The 19,692-nt window shown below is 47.2% G+C and overlaps 1 protein-coding gene across 3 annotated transcripts in view; it reads left to right on the top strand.

Annotated features, from left to right (window-relative positions):
- Positions 1 to 19,692, top strand: part of IGSF3 (immunoglobulin superfamily member 3) — a 174,246-nt gene that overhangs the window by 120,951 nt on the left and 33,603 nt on the right. For all 3 annotated transcript variants that reach the window (XM_030580747.1, XM_030580755.1, XM_030580764.1), the window contains exon 7: positions 3,907 to 4,311. In XM_030580747.1, the coding sequence (XP_030436607.1) occupies positions 3,907 to 4,311 (405 nt within the window). The remainder of the gene's footprint in view (positions 1 to 3,906; positions 4,312 to 19,692) is intronic.

The following is a 19,692-nucleotide window of genomic DNA, read 5'->3' as shown; positions in this document are numbered from 1 at the left end:
AAATATTATCTCCATTCTCCAGATGAGGAAGGCGAAGTGCAGGGAGACTCTGAGCCTGACTCTCAGAAATTCTGAGCACCTACAACTCCATCAGATGTTGGCAGGAGCTGCCCTTTGCACATCTGAAAATCAGGCCCTCAGCGACTGGCCCAAGGCCACACAGTTGAGTCTATTAGCCAAGTGGGACTAGAACCCAGAAGTCCTGATTGCTGGTGCCCTGTTCTCACAACTAATCCCTCTGAGTGTTGACTAGAGTAAAAAACACACCAAGGGTATTTTGGCAACTGCATGGATGTACACTCTCACTGGTATTGTCTACATCTTGCTATACTAAGTGCCAGACCGGTGCCAAAAATGCCCTGCAGGTCTGAAGAACTAGTGACTGTTCTTGAAAGCCTGATAACCTGAAAAATGCCAGGGCTATAAACAATTGCTGTATGTAGTGATTGGAAAGTTGGGATGGATTCGCAGCTTTCCAGTGCAATACAGTATTAACGAAGACCTTTTAAATCATATCACATTTTGATTAGCATCTTGCTTTTCCCTCCTCCCCTTCAGTTTTGACCTGTTCTTAAGAGTTATTCTGTCTAGAGCTAGAAATCAATGCTTTCAATCTTATACAAGCTGGCAAGAATCCTGGGTAATAAAGCATTAAGGTCAGTTTCTCAGCTGGTGTAAATCAGCATAGCTGAGAATCAGCTGAAGATCTTAATTTTTATTTTGTGTAGTCTGGTGAATCTGGCAGCTAATTTCATGCCAGAATTGAAGAGTAGCGGGAATGGGATGCAGGGGGAAGTTAGCAAGATGGTAATTGGAATGACCTAGTTCTAAAATGTGAGTGTCACGTTCCTTAATTCATTCTACTTGTTGAAAGTTAGCTGTGTAAAACTTCCCAGTAGTTCCAGAAAATGCAATTAAAAATTAATAAATTGACCTTCCACAGCAGTTCCCTCTCCCAGAGAAATCTCAGATTGACAGGTCATAAATAGTTCCTATTTATATAACCAAGAGGTGCTACTACAGCCCAATAAAATTTGAAGGAGAAAATGTCCGACATCCTTTTGCTAAGTCTGATTTTTTTTCCCCCTCTTAATATTTGTGATGTGCTTTGTGATACTCGAATGGCATGTGCTAAAGAGGGTAGTGTTTTTTATTACTACAGCCAGAGACTAAAAGCCTCTGAACACATGAGGGTCCTGCCACTTTGCAGAGTGCTAGGGATCTTGGCCCCTGCAAGCCATTGGGGAATAGCTGTCCTCTGATGATGTGTACATGGGCAGAGTTGTGTTAAGGGTGCTCCTAGAGCTGGAATAGTAAGGAATGCTGCATATCGGAGCTAAGGGACCACAGGGAAAGCTGTGAGAAGTCCCAGAGCTTGAAATAGCATGTGTGCTGCAGGCCATTATTGAGGTGTTCTTGGTAGATCAATGTGGGGGAGAGGGGAAAAGCTTTCACAAAATCTGCTGAGAGAGAGATATTGTGGCGGGGGCAGTCTTCCCCCAGTTACTAAACAAGTCTCCTCTCTGCTTAGCAAGGATCATAGTTCCTTGATCCTAAGTCAGTGAACAAATCAAGTGTACTGCTTTCTACAGAGCCCTGGGCTCATTTATTGGATCAGGAACTGATGGGGGGAGAAAACATGGCACTGAAGGAAGCCCCACATCCCCGTCCCCACTTTTTGTATTTTGTCAGGGCAATTGGTTGCTGTAAAAGAAAGCTGTTTGCTTGTTAACTTGGATGTAATGTACACATGAGAGTTGAGAGCCTGAGAATGCAGATCTGGTTCCTGCATGGCAGTCGAGAAATCCTTTCGTAATACCCTTAGTCTAGGCAAAGGAGCATGTCTGCACTACAGCTGCCACGACAGCAGTGCAGCTGTGCTGTTGTAATGTAGACACTTCCTACATCAACGGAAGGGGTTTTCTGCCACCTCTCTGAAAGGTGATAGCTGAGCCAACGGCAAAATTCTTCTCTCAATGTAGCTGCATCTATTCTGGGGGCTAGGCCAATCTAACTATGGCTCACAATGTTTTTCACAACCCTTAGAGACCAAGTTTGGTCCATTTAATTTTTAAATACAGACCAAGCCTAATTTTACAAGACCAGATGACCTTGTAAAAATTAAATCAGCTTTCTACACCTTCAGTCTCTGGCACTAGGGTCTGACGTCTTGGCTATGCTCTGGACTGGGCCTGATATGTACTTCCCTGGGTAGGGTGGCTGCCACGCTTCATGTGGTGATGAGATGCAAAGATCTTGCAATGCGGGCAGCTCACTGGGCCTCTTCCTCTTCTCCTGGATAATCGTTAAACACATTTCTAAAAGCCTGAATCCCAAAGACTGACCTGTTTTTGCAGTAATTACATGGCCCGGAACCCTGCCATGGTGACGTCTTTTGATTATTAGGATTCCTGAGCCCAGTTGCTATAAGTGTGCAGAGATCTCAGTGGCTGCTCTGTGGCAAGGCTGGCATGTGGAATTTAATCTGCTCACTGCAATTAATGTCCCATCTGCCTACTATTGTTAATTAATGTCTGTTTAACCCGAAGGTCAGAAGGTACCATCTCCTGAGTAGTCTGAATGCAAGGACTATTCCCTCCTTTTGCTGCCTGGCCAGTTTTCCATGGGTTTGTAATCTGTCTTGATATTGCATTCAAGGCAAGGAAGAATTCTCTTTGGCAGTAATTTACAGAATTTAGTAGGCTGATAATCTATTCTCACATATCAGATATTTCTGCTTCGGTTGGATCCATGCATGGAACTGCATCATCAGAGCTACACTGAGGGCTTCATAAAATTTCTAAATTCTGAATTTACGACAGTTAATTAAGAATATATTGTCCTCACACCTTAATGTTGTGTTAGTTTTAAAACACCCTGAAGCAAAACAAAAATCTCTATAAAATGTAATCCAGAAAATATGTATTATATAAATTTATATACCCATCCACACACTATATATTTTATACAAATATAGCTGTAATTGAGAGACAATGAGAGACACTGCCTAGGTGACTGAGTCACATAAAGACTAAAACCAGAGTCCTCACTCTAACTCAGGGGTTCTCTATCCAAGGTTTTTATATTGGTGCTCAAATACTAGAGCAATGGGCACCTCTCAAGAGTATAAATGCCAACAAGGTGTCCCCTCTTTCCCCTCCCATCACCCCTTCAGTGCCACCAGGAGGTAGGCTTGGATTTGGGGGCAGGGAAAAAATTATGAATACAAAATTTTACTATTGCAGGAAAATCTGGTGGGTATTGAATCAAGCTCTGAATGCTGTGAGATTAATGGTCAAACTTTCATCCAGTTTCTACAGTTTAGGTCTGGCTGTTGTGAAGGTTCTCTGTGATTACCAGCTTCCTCCGTATTTGCTCGGTGTTCCAGTTCTTCTTCAGTACTTCGATAGTGTGGGCCAGTGGTCCTCAACCTATCTACCACTGTGGGCCACATATGCAGCTTCTCTGTGTGTTATGTGCGCCACAGCTACACAATATATTTACTACCTGTATGGCCATGAGGATGCCACATGGGCCACAGCTGTGTGCTGCTTGGTATGCAAGTGGACCATGTGTTAGAAGAGAGGTTCTCACAGATACCTCCCCTCCCATTCAGGGCTGCAGGAACCACCTCCCCTCCTGTTGGAAATGAAATACTATTCCTGTCGCACTGCAGCAGTGGCTTACCTGGAAAGTTTCTGTGGAGCAAGTACTGTATTTGAAGTGTTTTAGGTGCTTTTAAGGTAACTTAGTAAGGGGAAACAAAAAGCACCAGTAGCTTTCCAGGGAGTGTAATTGGAAAACCACTGCTGTAGCCATTTCTCATTCACAGCATTATGGCAAGCCTCATTTGACAGAGTTCTCCAAACTCTCTTCAGTCTCACTCATTTCTCTCTCATTCTGCAGAGGCTGGTTTTGCTGTCACAGCTATATCCCGAACCCCAGGAGTGACCTACAATGAATCATTTGACCTCCAGTGTATCATCAAGCCGCACTATCCATCCTGGGTCCCAGTGTCTGTGACATGGCGCTTCCAGCCAGCGGGCAGCACAGAATTCCATGACCTGGTCACCTTCACTCGGGATGGTGGGGTCCAGTGGGGAGACAGGTACATGGGCTTCCGGACCCGCACTGCCATTGAAAAAGCAGAGTTCAGCAACAACGTGCGCCTCAGCATCAGCCGGGCCAGTGACACTGAGGCCGGCAAGTACCAGTGTGTGGCCGAGTTGTGGCGGAAGAACTACAACAGCAGTTGGACACGACTGGCAGACAGAACCTCCAACCTGCTAGAGATCCGAGTCCTGCGGCCAGGTAAGAGCCCTGATGGTCAATGTCCTGGAGGATTAGAACTCATGAAAGTGACAGGACCCAAATTCTTCCCTCTTTCCTTCCCCAAAGGGCAGAGACAAGAACCTCCTAGCTCTAAACTCCTTTAACAACTATGTAATGGTACAGCTATGGCTGCCAGCAAGTACTACTAACATTACTGTCTCTTTACATGTATAAGAAAAAGCGCCTCAGAACTGCACGTTTTACATACTGTCGGTGTGTGTAATCCGGCCTTCCTCTCACTGCTACTCTTCCTCCCTCTGTTTGTTTGTTCCCACCTGTTGCATCTCGTATCTTACTCTAGTGCCGTGGTGCCCTGATCCTGGCTATTGTACTAATCATAGTCATGCTGTCAGACATTATGAATGTTATGTATACACACCCACCAAGACTTGTCTGCATGCACTTCTCAGTGAGTGATGTGCTGTAGCTTTTTCCGGTTACATGTTACATTTATAACCAAGCTCTGCTAGAGAGCAGGGCCAAGGTTTTCAGAAGTGATGATTGCTTTGGAAATACTTCAGTTTTGGGGTGCCAGCTTTACCTTGTCAAAAAGCAGCCTGATTTTCAGAAAGTGCTGGGCACCTGTCCTCTGAAAATCAGGCTCATTCATCTTGGCCACTCAGAATCACTAGTCACTTGTGAAAATCATGGCCCAGGTTCTTCTTGCACTGGAAATTTTTTTCCACTCATTCACCCTCTCCCGTAGACTCCTTTACAGCCAGATGCCTTGCTCTTGTGGGATTTTTTCCCTACTTCCTCCCCGACTCGCATGTTGCTATCCATGGAAGAGTCAGCAGACACTCTGCGGTATGAGAGTCTGCTTTTGCAGTGCCTTTGCCCTCATCTCCACTATCCCTCTCTCTGCTTGCAAGTAATTCCTTCCTTTTTTGTCTTGATTCCCATACTGTTATCCTGCCTTGTAGTAAGTGTCTTATTGTCAGGGGTGCTCCGGAGGTCAGGATGGGGACTCTAATCTTCTTAGTTCATTTTTCTGGGAAGCAAGTTTGATTGGAGATACTCCCTGAAGTAACACACCTCTCTGTAATGCAGCTGTGTGTGAGCGAATCCCTAGTAATGCCATCTGGGAAGAGAAATCCGTGTCACAGCACGCACAGGGGGAGATTCAAAGGCCAGCTAGAGGCCTTGCATGATGGAACCACCACCTCCTTACTGCTGCCCTCGAGCTCTAATAGTGCATTAATAGGGCGAATGAGATGTGTGCCTGTGATCTGTGCCGCACCCCATCTCCTAATTGAAGCTGGAACGCTGCTTGGCAAACATCCCCAGGCAAGTCGTAAGTCTGGTCTAACGAGCATTGTGTAATGTTTGTGGGTTTATGGCCCATAGGGGAATAAAGGGAAGGTTGGCGTGTCCCTTCTCTCCCATTTCCTCTTGCTGAGCTCCCAGTGTGACCTTGCATTCTCTTATACATTTCATTTCTGTGCCTCAGGCAGCCTCCAAGACACAAGCTGCCTCCTTAACCGCTGCCTGAAGCCACAGTTGTTTGTGTTGTGGTTCTGTTCGCTCTTACCAGCTAAATAGGGTCAGGTCTTGCTGGTTCTTTGGCTGGATGATCTCCAGAGAAAACCCAGGTGGGGCACGTGATTCAGTAGGTAGCCCTCTTCCTTCAGTCAGTTCTTAACCAATGTCTCACCCTGCTGCTAGTGAGACCTGCACTGCTGAGGTGCTGCTGGCTTTCAGGTAACAGTAAAACAGAGCCCTGGCTACTTATGTACAAGAGAGAGGGCATCAGTCACAGTGCTTGAACAGATTCTAACTCAAGTAAATAATTCTGTTTACCTAAATTCAACAGGATACCATCCTTTTTTTAATATAATGCCACTTTTTACTGAAGTCTTATATATGAGTCATGTGCAAATCTGACTAGTATGTATTTCCAAGATCCTTCGGCTTGTGCATTAATCTTGAACTTTAGTTTTCTGAGATCACAACATTCCAGCTCTGTATTTGTCCAACTGACCTTAAATTTAAAAATAAATAAATCCTATTTATCATTTCATGTCCTAAACTAAATGGCGGCTGCATTCCTCCCCAAAAGTGACTGTCTGCAGTAATGAGAGTTATGATCAATATATAAATAAGTCCCTCAAGTGTGTTGAGGTGAGGTGCTATAGAAAGGCAAGAGATCAGCAGAGTACACCTGAGGCAATACAGCTAAACGCTAGGCAATGTGCTGTTTGGATCTGGCTGCTGCTCAGGTCTTGGCAGACTCAGATAACTTGTGTGTGGCTGCAGTGCTAACCATTCATAAGCATGTGGCAATGTCAGGCAGTTTCTCCACTTTGAGATGTGGCTGTGGATGGCTCGCTACCATCAGGTCACGTATGGAGGAACAGCTTTTTTACAGCAGAGCTGCTTGGCCTAGTGCAATGCGTCTTAACCTTTCCGGACTACTGTACCCTTTCAGGAGGCTGATCTGTCTTGCCTACCCCTAAGTTTCACCTCACTTAAAAATGACTTGCTTACAAAATCAGACACAAAAATACAAAAGTGCCACAGCAGCTATTACTGAAAAATTGCTCACTTTTTCATTTTGTCTGTATGACATTTTAGTTTGTACTAACTTCGCTAGTGCCCTTTATGTAGCCTGTTGTAAAACTAGACTAATACCTTGATGAGTTAATATACCCACTGGAAGACCACTGCATGCTCCCAGGGGCACAGGAACCCCTGATTGAGGACCACTGGCCTAGTGGAAACAAACTTGAAGTGCAAAACCAGGATGGCTCAGAAGTTTAATAATGTGACATTGAAATTAATCTCCATGTCATCAGTTCAGTTCCAAGCCAGCTAGTCCACTAGTGACTAAAAGTGATCTCAGCTCAGTTCTTAGAAGCCAAGTGTCAACCACGCTAAACCACTGACAACTGGCCTTAATTTTACCATTCAGCGCAGTTTCAAAACACTTTCTAAACAGTTAATATGTGAGTCGGTAGATAAAGGATATAAAGGTATAATGGATGCTGTTTATCGATGCATGGAATCACTCCAGAAATGTTGGCCATGAAGTGAAGAATGCTGTATCCAACTGAAAATTCAGGAAGACAGCACTGGAGTTCTGTCTAATGTGGGTGATTAGTAGGAGTAGGAAAGTTAGCGTATAAAGGGACTGTGGTATCTTTAATGACCAAAGGAGGTCAGGATCTCACTTTTTGTTTCATTGGGGAGATGGGGATGTGTGTCTTATCCTAAAGATGATCCTACCAACAGCACTGGGGAACTGGTTTGTTGCTGGCAGAGGTAAAAATGCCAGCTGCTAAATCTGCAGTGCTCTGAATGTTCCTGGGATGGTGCCAGACCAGCTAGTGTCCAGGCCCAGCCCAGCTTCCTCATGAGAGCTAAGAAGATGAGGGAGGTTATCGCTTTGTGCAGTTGTCGCTTCCCAGATGCAAGACCTCTTCAGTGTGGCTTGCAGCAGCTGATGTATTTAAATAATGAAAGCAGAGTGCATGCATCCATGTGATACTCTACTATGGTCAGATGGTACCGTTTTCTCTTACATTAGCTTGATAGTCCAGTTCTTATTCCAGCTTTTTTGGTGCTTCCCTGACTTTATGTTGCAGGAATAATTGATTTTCGTGGACGGTTGTACAAATGGCAGCACGGGAATTTGAGCGTATCTCAGCTTCATTACAGAATGTTTCAACGAAATGTATGTCATGTGATTGGTAGGCAGCTGTCTGAAGTGGCCAAGAGATAACACACTGAGCTATCTACTGAGGTGAGGCCAATGCCTTTAAACACTAACCCACATCTCACTCTTTTTGGAAGGAACTAGCAATGCTTCAGAAACAATGCAGGCAGCTCTTGAGGGCGAGTTCAGGTGAGTGGGTGCAGATAATTGGCAGCATTAACAGACATCTGGAGGAGAGGCCTGCATACAGAGAGGTTGTGAAATTGGACCCAGAGGTAGCTATCCATGGCAACATAGGCACCGCCCTTTGCATGAAGACCCACAGCCACAAGGAGGCCAGGTATTGGTTTGGTATGGCTGCCCTCAAGAGAGGGACAGTAGTACAGATGTGTTGGCTGTGAGAGAGGTGGGCCGTATGGGAGATGGCCTGCTGGCTCTGTGTGAGAGAGTATGTGGAGGAGGTTGTTATCACTACAAGAAGAGTGTGATGCTAGTCTTCTGTTTGTGGCTGAGGGGTTGTCAGTGGCAGCAACAGTATTAAAGGGCTTGTACCGCCTCATGTTACTAAGGCCACGTCCAGACTAGGAATTAAAATCGATTTTAGATACGCAACTTCAGCTACGAGAATAACGTAGCTGAAGTCGAATTTCTAAAATCGAGGTACTCACCAGTCTGGACGGCGCTCGATCGATGTCCGCGGCTCTCCGTGTCGATTCCGGAACTCCGTTCGGATTGATGGAGTTCCGGAATCGATGTAAGCGCGCTCGGGGATCGATACACCGCGTCCAGACTAGACGCGATATATCGATCCCCGAGCAATCGATTTTAACCCGCCGATGCCGCGGGTTAGTCTGGACGAGCGCTAATTCTGCTTAGGCTAAGGGCTCTCCAGCTTGACTGGCACACCTGCACTATAGAGCAGCAGTTCTCAAACTTTTTAGCAACCCGAGGACACCCATTTTTATTTAATTTTTTTTGTGGACCCCCAAGCTCCCCCGCTCAGACCCTGCCTCCATTCCACCCCTTCCCCCAAAGCCCCTCACCCCACCTCTTCCCACTCCACTCCACCTGCCCCTCCTCTTCCCCACCTCTCCGCCCTGTCCGCTGAGCACACCTCCTCCCCTCTGTCCCAGCACCTCCTGCATACCGGGGAAGGATGTGCAGGAGGTGCTGGGAGGGAGGGGGAGGAATTGAAAGAGGGAAGGAGAGGAGTTGATCAGTGGGGCCCACGGAGCCCCTAGACTTGCAGACCCCAGTTTGAGAAACACTGCTCTAGGGTGCATTGCCAGGTAGAGTGGAAACTCATTAACTCATCTGTATGGGCTGCCTGCTTCTACAGGCCTATTGTGAGAGACTCAGGATGTTGTGCTACTTTCACTGGGCTGGGCTGGTTCAGTGCAATGACACAGCACAGGAAATCTTGTTCTGAGATCTAAAGCAACAGGAGGGTTGCACTCCCATGCATGCACTCTCTCCCAGTTGGCATATAGGCAAGTCAAGTGAGCAGGTTAAGACACTAAATATCCCTCTCCGAGAAGAGGAGGTCCTGTAATGTAATGCAGTCTCAGCACTGGCCTGTCACTGCAGACCAGAGTTCAGATCAGTCTGGTTCTGGCTCCTGTCAGAGACAGGACAGACCCACTGGGTGAATCCACTATGACAGTTGCTATGTTGCCAGTGATGGCAAACGCTCCACTCATTTCCTCACAGTTCTCAAGCCTCCCTTTGTTTTCCAGTGGCATGAGCCCACTGTACAATGGTTGGGAAAGAATAATAAAACAAGACAACTCAGGCTAGCTCCTTCCCCGAAGACAGCATGCAGCGCTCCTGCCAACTTGAAACAAGCCCTGACTGTGCACATGGGGATTTCTCTTCACTTGTGCCCTTCCTATGGGACTTTCTTCTTGTTACTGGCTCTCTCCTGCTATTGAAACGTGTGTTCTCTCTGTCCCAAAGGCAGGTCCCTTAAGGTATTCTCTCCCTGCTCCACTCCATCTTCTCCTTTATGCACTCACTTCCAGTGCCTCCGCCCCTTTCCAGCTGGAAGGAGGTGATGACTGATCCCCTCTGACAGCACTGCCAGGCTGGCCAGCAAGTGATCATTCAGGGCAGAGTCAGCCCTACAGAGCCCAGGCACCGTAGTTCTTTGTCACACTTGAATCTCTCTGGCTTGAGTGGGAGAGAGGAGTCTTAAGGTTCCTTGTGAACCCCAGTGACCCTCCTGCAGTTCCATGGCACTCAATGCAGGCTGAGGTATTGGCCCAGCTAGACTTGCTGAGGAGACGAGATGAGCGGAGCCCTACCCCATTCTGATCCCTCTTCTTTATGCGGCTTTGAAGGTGAAGTTTGTCAAGACCCAACCTCCTGCTTTCAGGAGCAGGAGAGAGCGGTGGATATACTTGTGGATGAGAGAGGAGATTCAGGACGGGTAAGGTGGAACTTGAGGGCAAGGCTAGTAGATGCAAGGAGATTCCTCTCCATTCCCATTGCTTTTTCAAACTGTGCCTCTTTCTGCCAAGTTTTTGGCAAAGGAAACTGTTGATTCAGAGTGCGACATTTCCGAGCAGCATGCAGATGCGACATGTCTATGGGATCAGACAAGGACAGCGGGTGATCTCTGTCAGTATGCAATGAGTGGCTGTGTTGCAGTCTGTACAGTCTAGGACATTTGAATATGACTCCTGGCAAGAAGGTTGTCAGAAGTCTTGTGGTGACATTAATTTGCCACAGTCCTCGTATGCATTAACACACTCACTTAACTTTCTCCTCTGCGGCTGAAGGATGAGTTCCTTTGGTTTTGAGAATATTGAGGACTTGAGTATTAGGAAGTTTTTTGTGCTACAGATCCATGCAAATTAGGGCTGTAGGTCGTAGCAATCCTACTAGCACTCCTGTCCTTAGTCGCACAAGTGCGTGTGCACACAGGGGGAAAGGCCCGCTGCTCTCCTCCTAGGAAGGGAAGTTCTGAGCCTGCACAGCAGCCAGGGTAAGAGCCCCTTCATCCAAAGGGAAGAAATGGGGGCCACTGGGAATTTTGGTCTGCCCAGGGGCATGTGAGTACATTAATGCATCCTGTGGGGACATCCAGGCTAGCAACTCTGAATTGTAGGAAGGCTGGCAAAGGCCACAGCGTTAACCAGGAACTTGTTTAAGAAGGAGGTTGGTTTGCAGAGGTGGCCAATGACTTCCCCTTCCTCTTATTTACACATCCTCTTCTTATCTGGTCCCAGCAAACATGAGCTCAAGAGACCTATGCCCTCCTGCACCCTCCCCTCACACCACTATGCTCGGACTGCTTGATGCCCATGGCTTTCATTTGACTCTACCAATATCTGGATGCCAGTGGTAGAAAACTCTTTGCTATCAATCCATCCTCTTCCTCTTACCACAGTGACCTTGCATAACAAAATGGACTAGGAAGCACAATTGCTCTTTATGTCCTGTGTACAGGGGTCATTGAAATTGAAAACAATTAACAGTGTCCTTTGCCTTCTGACAGACGCATGCCCCCTTTCACCACTGGATTGGACATGGAGACTGTGTAATACGTGTGGGCCATTAGCTTCTAATAGAAGTGCAGCAGCATCTGCTTCTGTGGATTGATTTTTACCGTCCTCTCTTGCCCTTCCCATTCCCCCTCCCACCTCCTGTACTCCTGTCTGTGCCTGTCTGTTTTTTCATGACTAATCTTGAAGCAGGCACATGGGGTGATTGAGCTCCTCCTCTATAAATTCCCCCTTTTGTTTGGGTTTTGACAGCAATGAATGTGGGAGGGGAAGGGGGGTGGAGGGAGATGATACCGCAGCAGTCTCCAGGAGTCCCTTTCGCAAGCCTGGCCCTGGCAGATTAATTGACCTGGGAGCTGTTGAGCAAACAAGAAAGCCAGGCTCTTCATTAGTGGCCAGGAGCTCTCAGGAGACTGCCCCATAAAGTTTAGTTTATTCGGAGCTGTCAGGATGAACCCGTCAATGGGTAGGGGAGGTTGCTGAGCTGAACTAAAGAAAAGGGAAGCTAGTCCATTAATGTTACTTTGAGAGCATGCTTCACAGTGATGAGCCATGCTTTGTCTTGGCAAGGATCCTGAGACTGGTACTGAGTACTCCCCACTGCTACTGTACTAATCGTTTGCCTTTCTATAGAGTATCTCGCAGAGACAATGTTTTCAGTGGGGGGAGGCACAATTTAAGGGTGTGGGGGGGGTCATGTAACTGCTCCATGCATCACTTCTGAGGATGAGTCAGCTTGTGTGATCTTATACCCAGCAATTAAACAAGAAATAGTAATTCGCTTGAGGACAAGCTTAATTCTCACTGTAGAACTTCACGTTAGTAGCTTATCATTGGTCCTTTGAGCTGAAAAAACAAGGCGCTTATATTTTATCAATACTTCTTAACGACTGTAAGCATCTACAGCTTTTATTTAAAACATTGCAGTAATGATTTCTGTTTAAATAGCCAATTATTTTCAAATGTGAAATAGAGTTTCCAGTTTAAATGCTGTAACTTTCCAAAGAATAAGTCACTTGCACATTTTTTTTTGCTTAAAGGATTAATTTTAGCTGAAGAATTGAAAGCCCTTAACTTGAACTGCGTTTCTGTCATAAGGAGCAGCCATAGAGCCAGGAGCACCAGGGCAGTGGCGAGCCAGCGCCTCAGGGGCCAGCGCCTCAGGGGGCCGCTCACAGCCACCAGGCTTTGCAGGCTGGGGCCAGCTTCAGGAGGCCCCTCGCCTGCCAGCACCAGAATCCTTTGGGGGAGAGGCAAGAGCGCATCAGGGATTCAACTCTAAGCTATGCTGCCCACTCTGCCTGGGGAGTGCATGGCTGTGCAGAGGCGGCCTGGCTTGGGGAGCAGGGCACGGAGGACTGCTGGGCAGCCAGCTAGCCAGCACCCCGGCTCCCACAGTGCAAAGAGCCAAGGGCCCAAGTGGGCCAGGCAGCTCTCACCAGCTTCTGATCCACCCACTCCTGGCAGGAGGTGACAGTTTTCAAACTGGGGGGTGTGCTCCCTTAGGAGGGTGCTTCTCCACAGATTGAAAACCTCTGTGCTAAATGGAAGGTAGAAACTGGGGTGGGGGGGTGGCGGGCACATGATCCCATGACCCCCTGCCCCCCTGCATGTTGCCTTCCATTAACATCAGGTCGCAACCCACTTTGGAGTCCTGACCCACAGTTTTAGAACCACTGATCTAAAGCCTTCTTACCATAACTGAGATCATGAGTGGATACAATCTTTATTCTGCTTCTTTGATCTTAAAGCAGTTTTACTCTGTCATTTTTAACTCATTTATTCTGAAAAGCTGTATGCAGCAGTGCACGTGCTTCAGCGGTGAAGGGATTAAAGGATGCTTTAGAAGACCCCTACTTCTGAATGCCATGGCACCAAACAGCAGGAAGGGGCTGATTAATGGTGACTGTAACTGCGATGTAGAATAGCCTTCTCTCTGCTGGTTGCTCAGGGCCTTGCTCCTTTCCCTTCATCACTGGAGTGATAAAACCTTCTGTCCTGCCACTGAGCTGCTACTTCTCTGTCACTTTCACATTTAACAACAAAATTAAGTGACTGAGCCTCTGTGCAGCCCACAACTGTGCTCTATCACAGCCCATTTGTAAGAGAACAAAACCAGTGGCCTTGCATTCTCTGTCAACAGTACAAGAGGTTCCCTTTTTTTCCATACCCCTCTTCTGCTGCAGCAGAGACACCCTCCAAGCCTGCAGATTTACTGATGGGAGTTGTACCTCCCATGCAGCTCACACATGCACCTTCCCTGCTCTGGCTCCCTTCTCCCTCCACAGATACTTCTCTTCTCCGTGGCCTAGGACACCCGACGCTCTATCCCCAGAATGATGCATCAAATCCTGTTTTCTGCACCCCTGCCCATCTCCCCTCTACTGGCATTCTCTCTCCCACTTACCTGTTGAGCCCTTTTTCCTCTTTGCCCTTTCTCTTCTACAGATGCTGCTGGTAGGATACGCTATAATCCACAGGGTTCACTTTGTGTTTATAGATACAGGCCCAAATTCTGCCTCCAGATATCTGTGCAGAGCCAGTGTGGTCAAGTGTCTAGGGCAGGGATTCTCAGACTTTTGTAGTGGTGACCCCTTTTACACAGTAAGCCTCTGAGTGCGACCCCCTTATACATTAAAAACAGGTTTTTTAATATATTTAACACCATTATAAATGCTGGAGACAAAGCGGGGTTTGGGGTGGAGGCTGACAGCTCGCGACCCCCATGTAATAACCTCGCGACCCCCTGAGGGGTCCCGACCCTCAGTTTGAGAACCCCTGGTTTAGGGCACTGGCCTGGGACTCTGGAGACCTTGTTTTATTCCTTCCTCTGGCCTGCTGGATGATGCAGACAAACTAGACTTCTCTGTCTCAATCAATTTCCCCATCTGTAAAATGGGGATAATGACTTATCTCCTTGGCGGAATACTTCGAGATCTGATCATGAAAAAGCATTGTAAGAGCCAGGATTAATAAAGTTATTTATAAGAATAATAGTGGGGGAGGGGCTTCCATTGATTTTAGTGGGAGTATAAAAAACACATTAGAAGTCTGAGAGCCAAAATTTTGTCCTTTAGTGTCTGGGAAGCATCTGGGATATTTTGTGAGTGAATCAGAGTTCTTGGGGCTAGAAGGTCTGTGTACTGGGTAACTTAAGTCCATGTCCTACTTGGCTTATTGCAGGAACTCTAGCTCATCTGGTGCTTCTCTGGCTAAGACTTAAGGATTTCTGGGGCTTGGGTTCTTCCTAGGGCTGTCAAGCGATTAAAGAAATTAATTGTGTTTAATTGCACAATAAAACAATAATAGAATACCATTTTGTTAAGTATTTGAGATGTTTTCTACATTTTTGAATATATTGATTTCAGTTGCAATACAGAATACACAGTGTACAGTGCTCACTTCATATTTATTTTTTATTACAAATATTTGCACTGTAAAAAACAAAAGAAATAGTATATTTCAATTCACCTCATACAGGGACTCTAATGCAATCTTTTTATCATGTAAGTTGAACGTACAAATGTAAAATGATGTAGAAAAAAAACCTGCATTCAAAAATAAAACAATGTAAAATTTTGGAGTCTACAAGTCTACTCAGTCCTACTTCAGCCAATCGCTCAGACAAACAAGTTTGGTTACAATTTGCAGGAGATGCTGCTGCCCGCTTCGTGCTTACAATGTCACCTCCAAACTGACAACAGGTGTTCACATGGCACTGTTGTGCCTGGCGTCACAAGATATTTACGTGCCAGATGCACTAAAGTTTCATATGCCCCTTCATGCTTCAACCATCATTCCAGAAGACGTGTCCATGCTGATGACGGGTTCTGCTCAATAACAATCCAAAGGAGAGCAGACCGACGCATGTTCATTTTGATCATCTGAGTCAGATGCCACCAACAGAAGGTTGATTTTCTTTTTTGGTGGTTTGGGTTCAGTAATTTCTGCATCTGAGTGTTACTCTTTTAAGACTTCTGAAAGTATGTTTCACACCTTCTCCCTCTCAGATTTTGGAAGGCACTTCAAATTCTTAAAGCTTGGGTTGGGCGCTGCAGCTATTTTTAGAAATCTCACATTGGTGCCAGCTTTGCGCTTTGTCAAATCTGCTGGAAATGTTCTTAAAACAACATGTGCTGGGTCATCATCCGAGACTGCTTTATAACATGAAATATATGGCAGAATGTGGTAAAACAGAACAGGAGACATACAATTCTCCCCCAAGGAGTTCAGTCACAAATTTAATTAACACATTATTTTTTTAACGAGCATAAATACCTTGCAATGCCAGCTACAACAGTGCCATGAGAACACCTGCTTTCACTTTCAGGTAATATTGTAAATAAGAAGCAGGCAGCATTATCTCCTGTGAATGTAAACAAACATTTCTCTTAGCAATTGGCTGAACGAGAAGTAGGACTGAGTGGACCTGTAGGCTCTAAAGTTTTACATTGTTTTGTTTTTGAGTGCAGTTACACAACAAAGAAATCTATATTTTGTAAATTATACTTTCATGATAAAGAGATTGAACTATGGTACTTGTATGAGGAGAATTGAAAAATACAATTTCCTTTATCATTTTTACAGTGCAAATATTTGTAATAAAAAATATTAATTAAGCACTGTACACTTGATTTCTGTTACAACACAGAATACAAATATATTTGAAAATGTAGAAAAACATCCAAAAATATTTAATAAATTTCTGTTGGTATTCTATTGTTTAATAGTTTGATTAATCGCGATTAATTTTTTTGAGTTAATCGCTTGAGTTAACTGCGATTAATTGACAGCCCTAGTTCTACCACTTAATCCAGAATTTGCTTCCTTTCTCAAATTGACTTTTTTTTTTTTTGGCTGCTATTTAAATTGATTTTTTCCTTTCTTAATTTAAAATCATTGTCTTTTCGTCTTATTGTTATCTAATGGGCAGTTTTTCTCCCTCCTGTCTACAGCATGTACATATGGAACCAGAATCATATCCCCCTGTGGCATCCTTCATTACCGACTGTGTATACTTAACTCCTCTAATCTCTTCTCGTGTTCCTTCCCTCCCTATGCTTTATCATCCTCATTTCTCCCCTGTCAGCACCCATATCACTTCTAAATTATTGTGCGCAAAATACTTGGCACTCTCCATTTTCAAAGTTTTTGACAGACATTAATCCTTAGAGCTCCCCACCCACTGTGAGGTAAAGTTCACATCCATTTTACAGATGAGGAAACTGAGCCACAGAGGTTGTGATTTATCCAGATGCCATGCATTAAAGCAGTGGCAGAACAGGAAATAGAATGTCTGAGTCCTAAGTCCCAGGCATTTGTTTTAAACATGAGGCAGGCTATAAGGTTTCCACTCACAAGCTGAATAGGATAACACCAGCTGTTACCTAACAATGCTGTGTAAAAGGAAAGAACTTTTTCTTCTTCAAGTGCTTGCTCATATCGATTCCAATTAGGTGTGCGCACGCCGCGTGCACGTTCGTCGGAAGATTTTTACCCTAGCAACACTCGGTGGGTCGGCTGGGCGCCCCCTGGCGTGGCGCCACTATGGCACCGAGTATATACCCCTGCCAACCCATCCGTTCCTCAGTTCCTTCTTACCGCCCATGTCGGTCGTTGGAACAGTGGAGCGCGGCTTAGCTGATCTCCACCTCCCTAGCTATTCACTCGTTCTAATACTTATTGTGTATATAGTTTATTCTCTATAGTTCTAGTTAATACTTTTAATACTTTTTTGTAAACATAGTTAGTGTATATATTTCAGAGTGTTGGGGATTAGTCCTTTCCCTCACCCGATGCCCAGGCCCATGCCTGGCTCACCGGGTTTCAAACCGTGCTCGGCTTGCCGCAGGCCGATGCCCACAGGAGACCCTCACGACTCCTATCTCAAGTGCTTGGGGGAATCCCACCTCACAGACAAGTGCCGGATCTGCAAATCCTTCAAGCCGCAGACAAAAAAGGAGCGGGACTTTCGCCTCAAGCAGCTCCTAATGGAGGCAGCCCTCATTCCTCCACCTTCGGCACTGGGCGCCGGTCAGTCCACCCTGGGGAGAAGTGCCTCGTCTGCACCGGAGTGCGCCGGCACCACGAAGACAGCCGGCACCGGCCCAGAAACCTGCCCGGCACCACTCCCTCTCCCCACGAGCCAAGAAGCTGAAAGTTCCTGCGGCTTCACTATCTGCATCGCAGTCTGAGCAGCAGCCTAATTCGAGCCACCCGGCACCAGTAGCTGCCGCGGCACCAACAATCTCAGCACTGTTGATTCCGGCCTCGCAAGGGCCGTCGAGTCCGGTGGCTGACAGCTCCCCGGCACACGCCTCAGTAAAGCTCATTGTTCCCACCATGCCAGAGACATTTTCTACGGCAAGGGAACTGATTGCATTAACGGAGCCCACCCTGCCTCAACCCCCGGCACTGCCGGTGCGGGTTATTCAATCAACAGGCAAGCCTGCCATGGTAAGACCATCATCGATCGGCACTGCCGAGAGGCACCACTCAAGATCGAGGTCCTGCCAGCGTTCTTGATCTTGGCACCGATCCCGTTCCCAACGCTGCTCGCAGTCCCGGTACCGATCTCCTTCTCAGTACCGGTTGTACTCGCGGCACCACTCGAGATCCCGCTCGCCGGCCCGATACTCTAGCCACCGATCCAGCTCCCGGCACCGTTCCCGCCGCAGCCGCTCTCATCATAGAGCTTCAAGATCCCGGTCGACCTCCCGGCACCGCGCTGGTCGCAGGTCCCGGTCCTACTCCTGGTACCAGTACGGAACCCAGTACCACTCTCCGATGCAGCACGGAGAACAGTTCGCTGGACGCAGGGCTCCTCCCCAAGCGGTCTCCGCTCCGCCATGGCCATCGCGGCATGCGTCTGTCTCATCGCACGCCAATAGTGCCTCCTATGGGGATTCGGACATACACACCAAGTTCTACATGAGGCTCCAGGTCCAGACCAAGGTCCTCAACAGTGGTCCTTTTGGACGCCTTGGGCATATCACCAGGCCCAAGGTGAACCCACAGTACCATCACGCTCCGTCCTGTCGGAACATCGTGCACCGGAGGCCACTGTTAGCCGCCCCCCTCCAGCGGGTACAAATGGATCTCCTTTGGCACCAGACCCTCAGATCCTCCCAGACCCTGACGTACCTCCTGACCACAAGTCCATACATGAGCCACTCGTCCCTGGTCTGTCATCTTCCTCTTCCCCAGATGAGGCGGTAGCTGGGACATCCTCATCGGGCCTGCCCCCTATTGACCTCCGAGCTCACCAGGACCTTCTGAGGCGAGTCCCCTTAAATATCAATCAACAGGTAGAGGAAGTCCCGGAGGTTGAAGACCCTGTGATAGACATCCTGTCGGCGGATGCCCCAACTCATGTGGCTTTACCATTCATCCGCTCCATACAAGCCAAAGCGGACACTATCTGGCAATCCCTGGCGTCTATCCCTCCCACGGCCAGAGGGGTGGAACAAAAGTACATGGTGCCCTCCAAGGAGTATGAGTACTTATATACCCACCCTCCTCCATGCTCTCTGGTGGTCCAATCCGTGAATGAGCGAGAACGCCATGGCCAGCAAGCCCCTGCCCCAAAATCAAGGGAGGCTAGACATATGGACCTGTTGGGACGTAAAGTCTACTCTGCAAGGGGCCTCCAACTCAGGGTGGTGAACCAACAGGCCCTGCTTAGCAGATATAATTATAATACCTGGCAGGTGGTGGGCAAGTTCACTGAACTGGTCCCACAGGACTCCTGCCAGGAATTCCAGGCCCTTCTGGAGGAAGGAACAAAAGTTGCACGGACCTCCCTCCAGGCCTCACTCGATGCTGCCTATTCAGCAGCCAGAACTGTGGCCTCCGGAATCACGAGACTGATATCGTGGCTGCAAGTGTCAGGTCTACCTCCTGAACTGCAGCACACCATCCAAGACCTGCCATTTGAAGGCCAGGGCCTCTTCTCTCAGAAAACGGACCCAAGGCTGCAGAGTCTCAAGAACAATCGGGTGATTATGCGTTCCCTCGGGATGCATACCCCACAGACCTAGCGAAGGTCCTTCCATAGCCAGTCTCAGCGCCCTTATCCCCCACCCAGGCCACAACAAGACTTTGGCAGAAGGCGCGGTCGTGGTAACCGCAGACAGCAGTCTGGACCCCAAGGGGACCACAATAATGGTCCCGCCAAACCAACAACGGGCCCCAAACCAA

The sequence above is a fragment of the Gopherus evgoodei genome, chromosome 1 (assembly GCF_007399415.2).
Source record: "Gopherus evgoodei ecotype Sinaloan lineage chromosome 1, rGopEvg1_v1.p, whole genome shotgun sequence".
NCBI classification, from domain to species: Eukaryota; Metazoa; Chordata; order Testudines; family Testudinidae; genus Gopherus; species Gopherus evgoodei.
The sequence above is the reverse complement of the archived record's forward strand: the minus strand, read 5'-3'. Positions and strand labels throughout refer to the sequence as shown.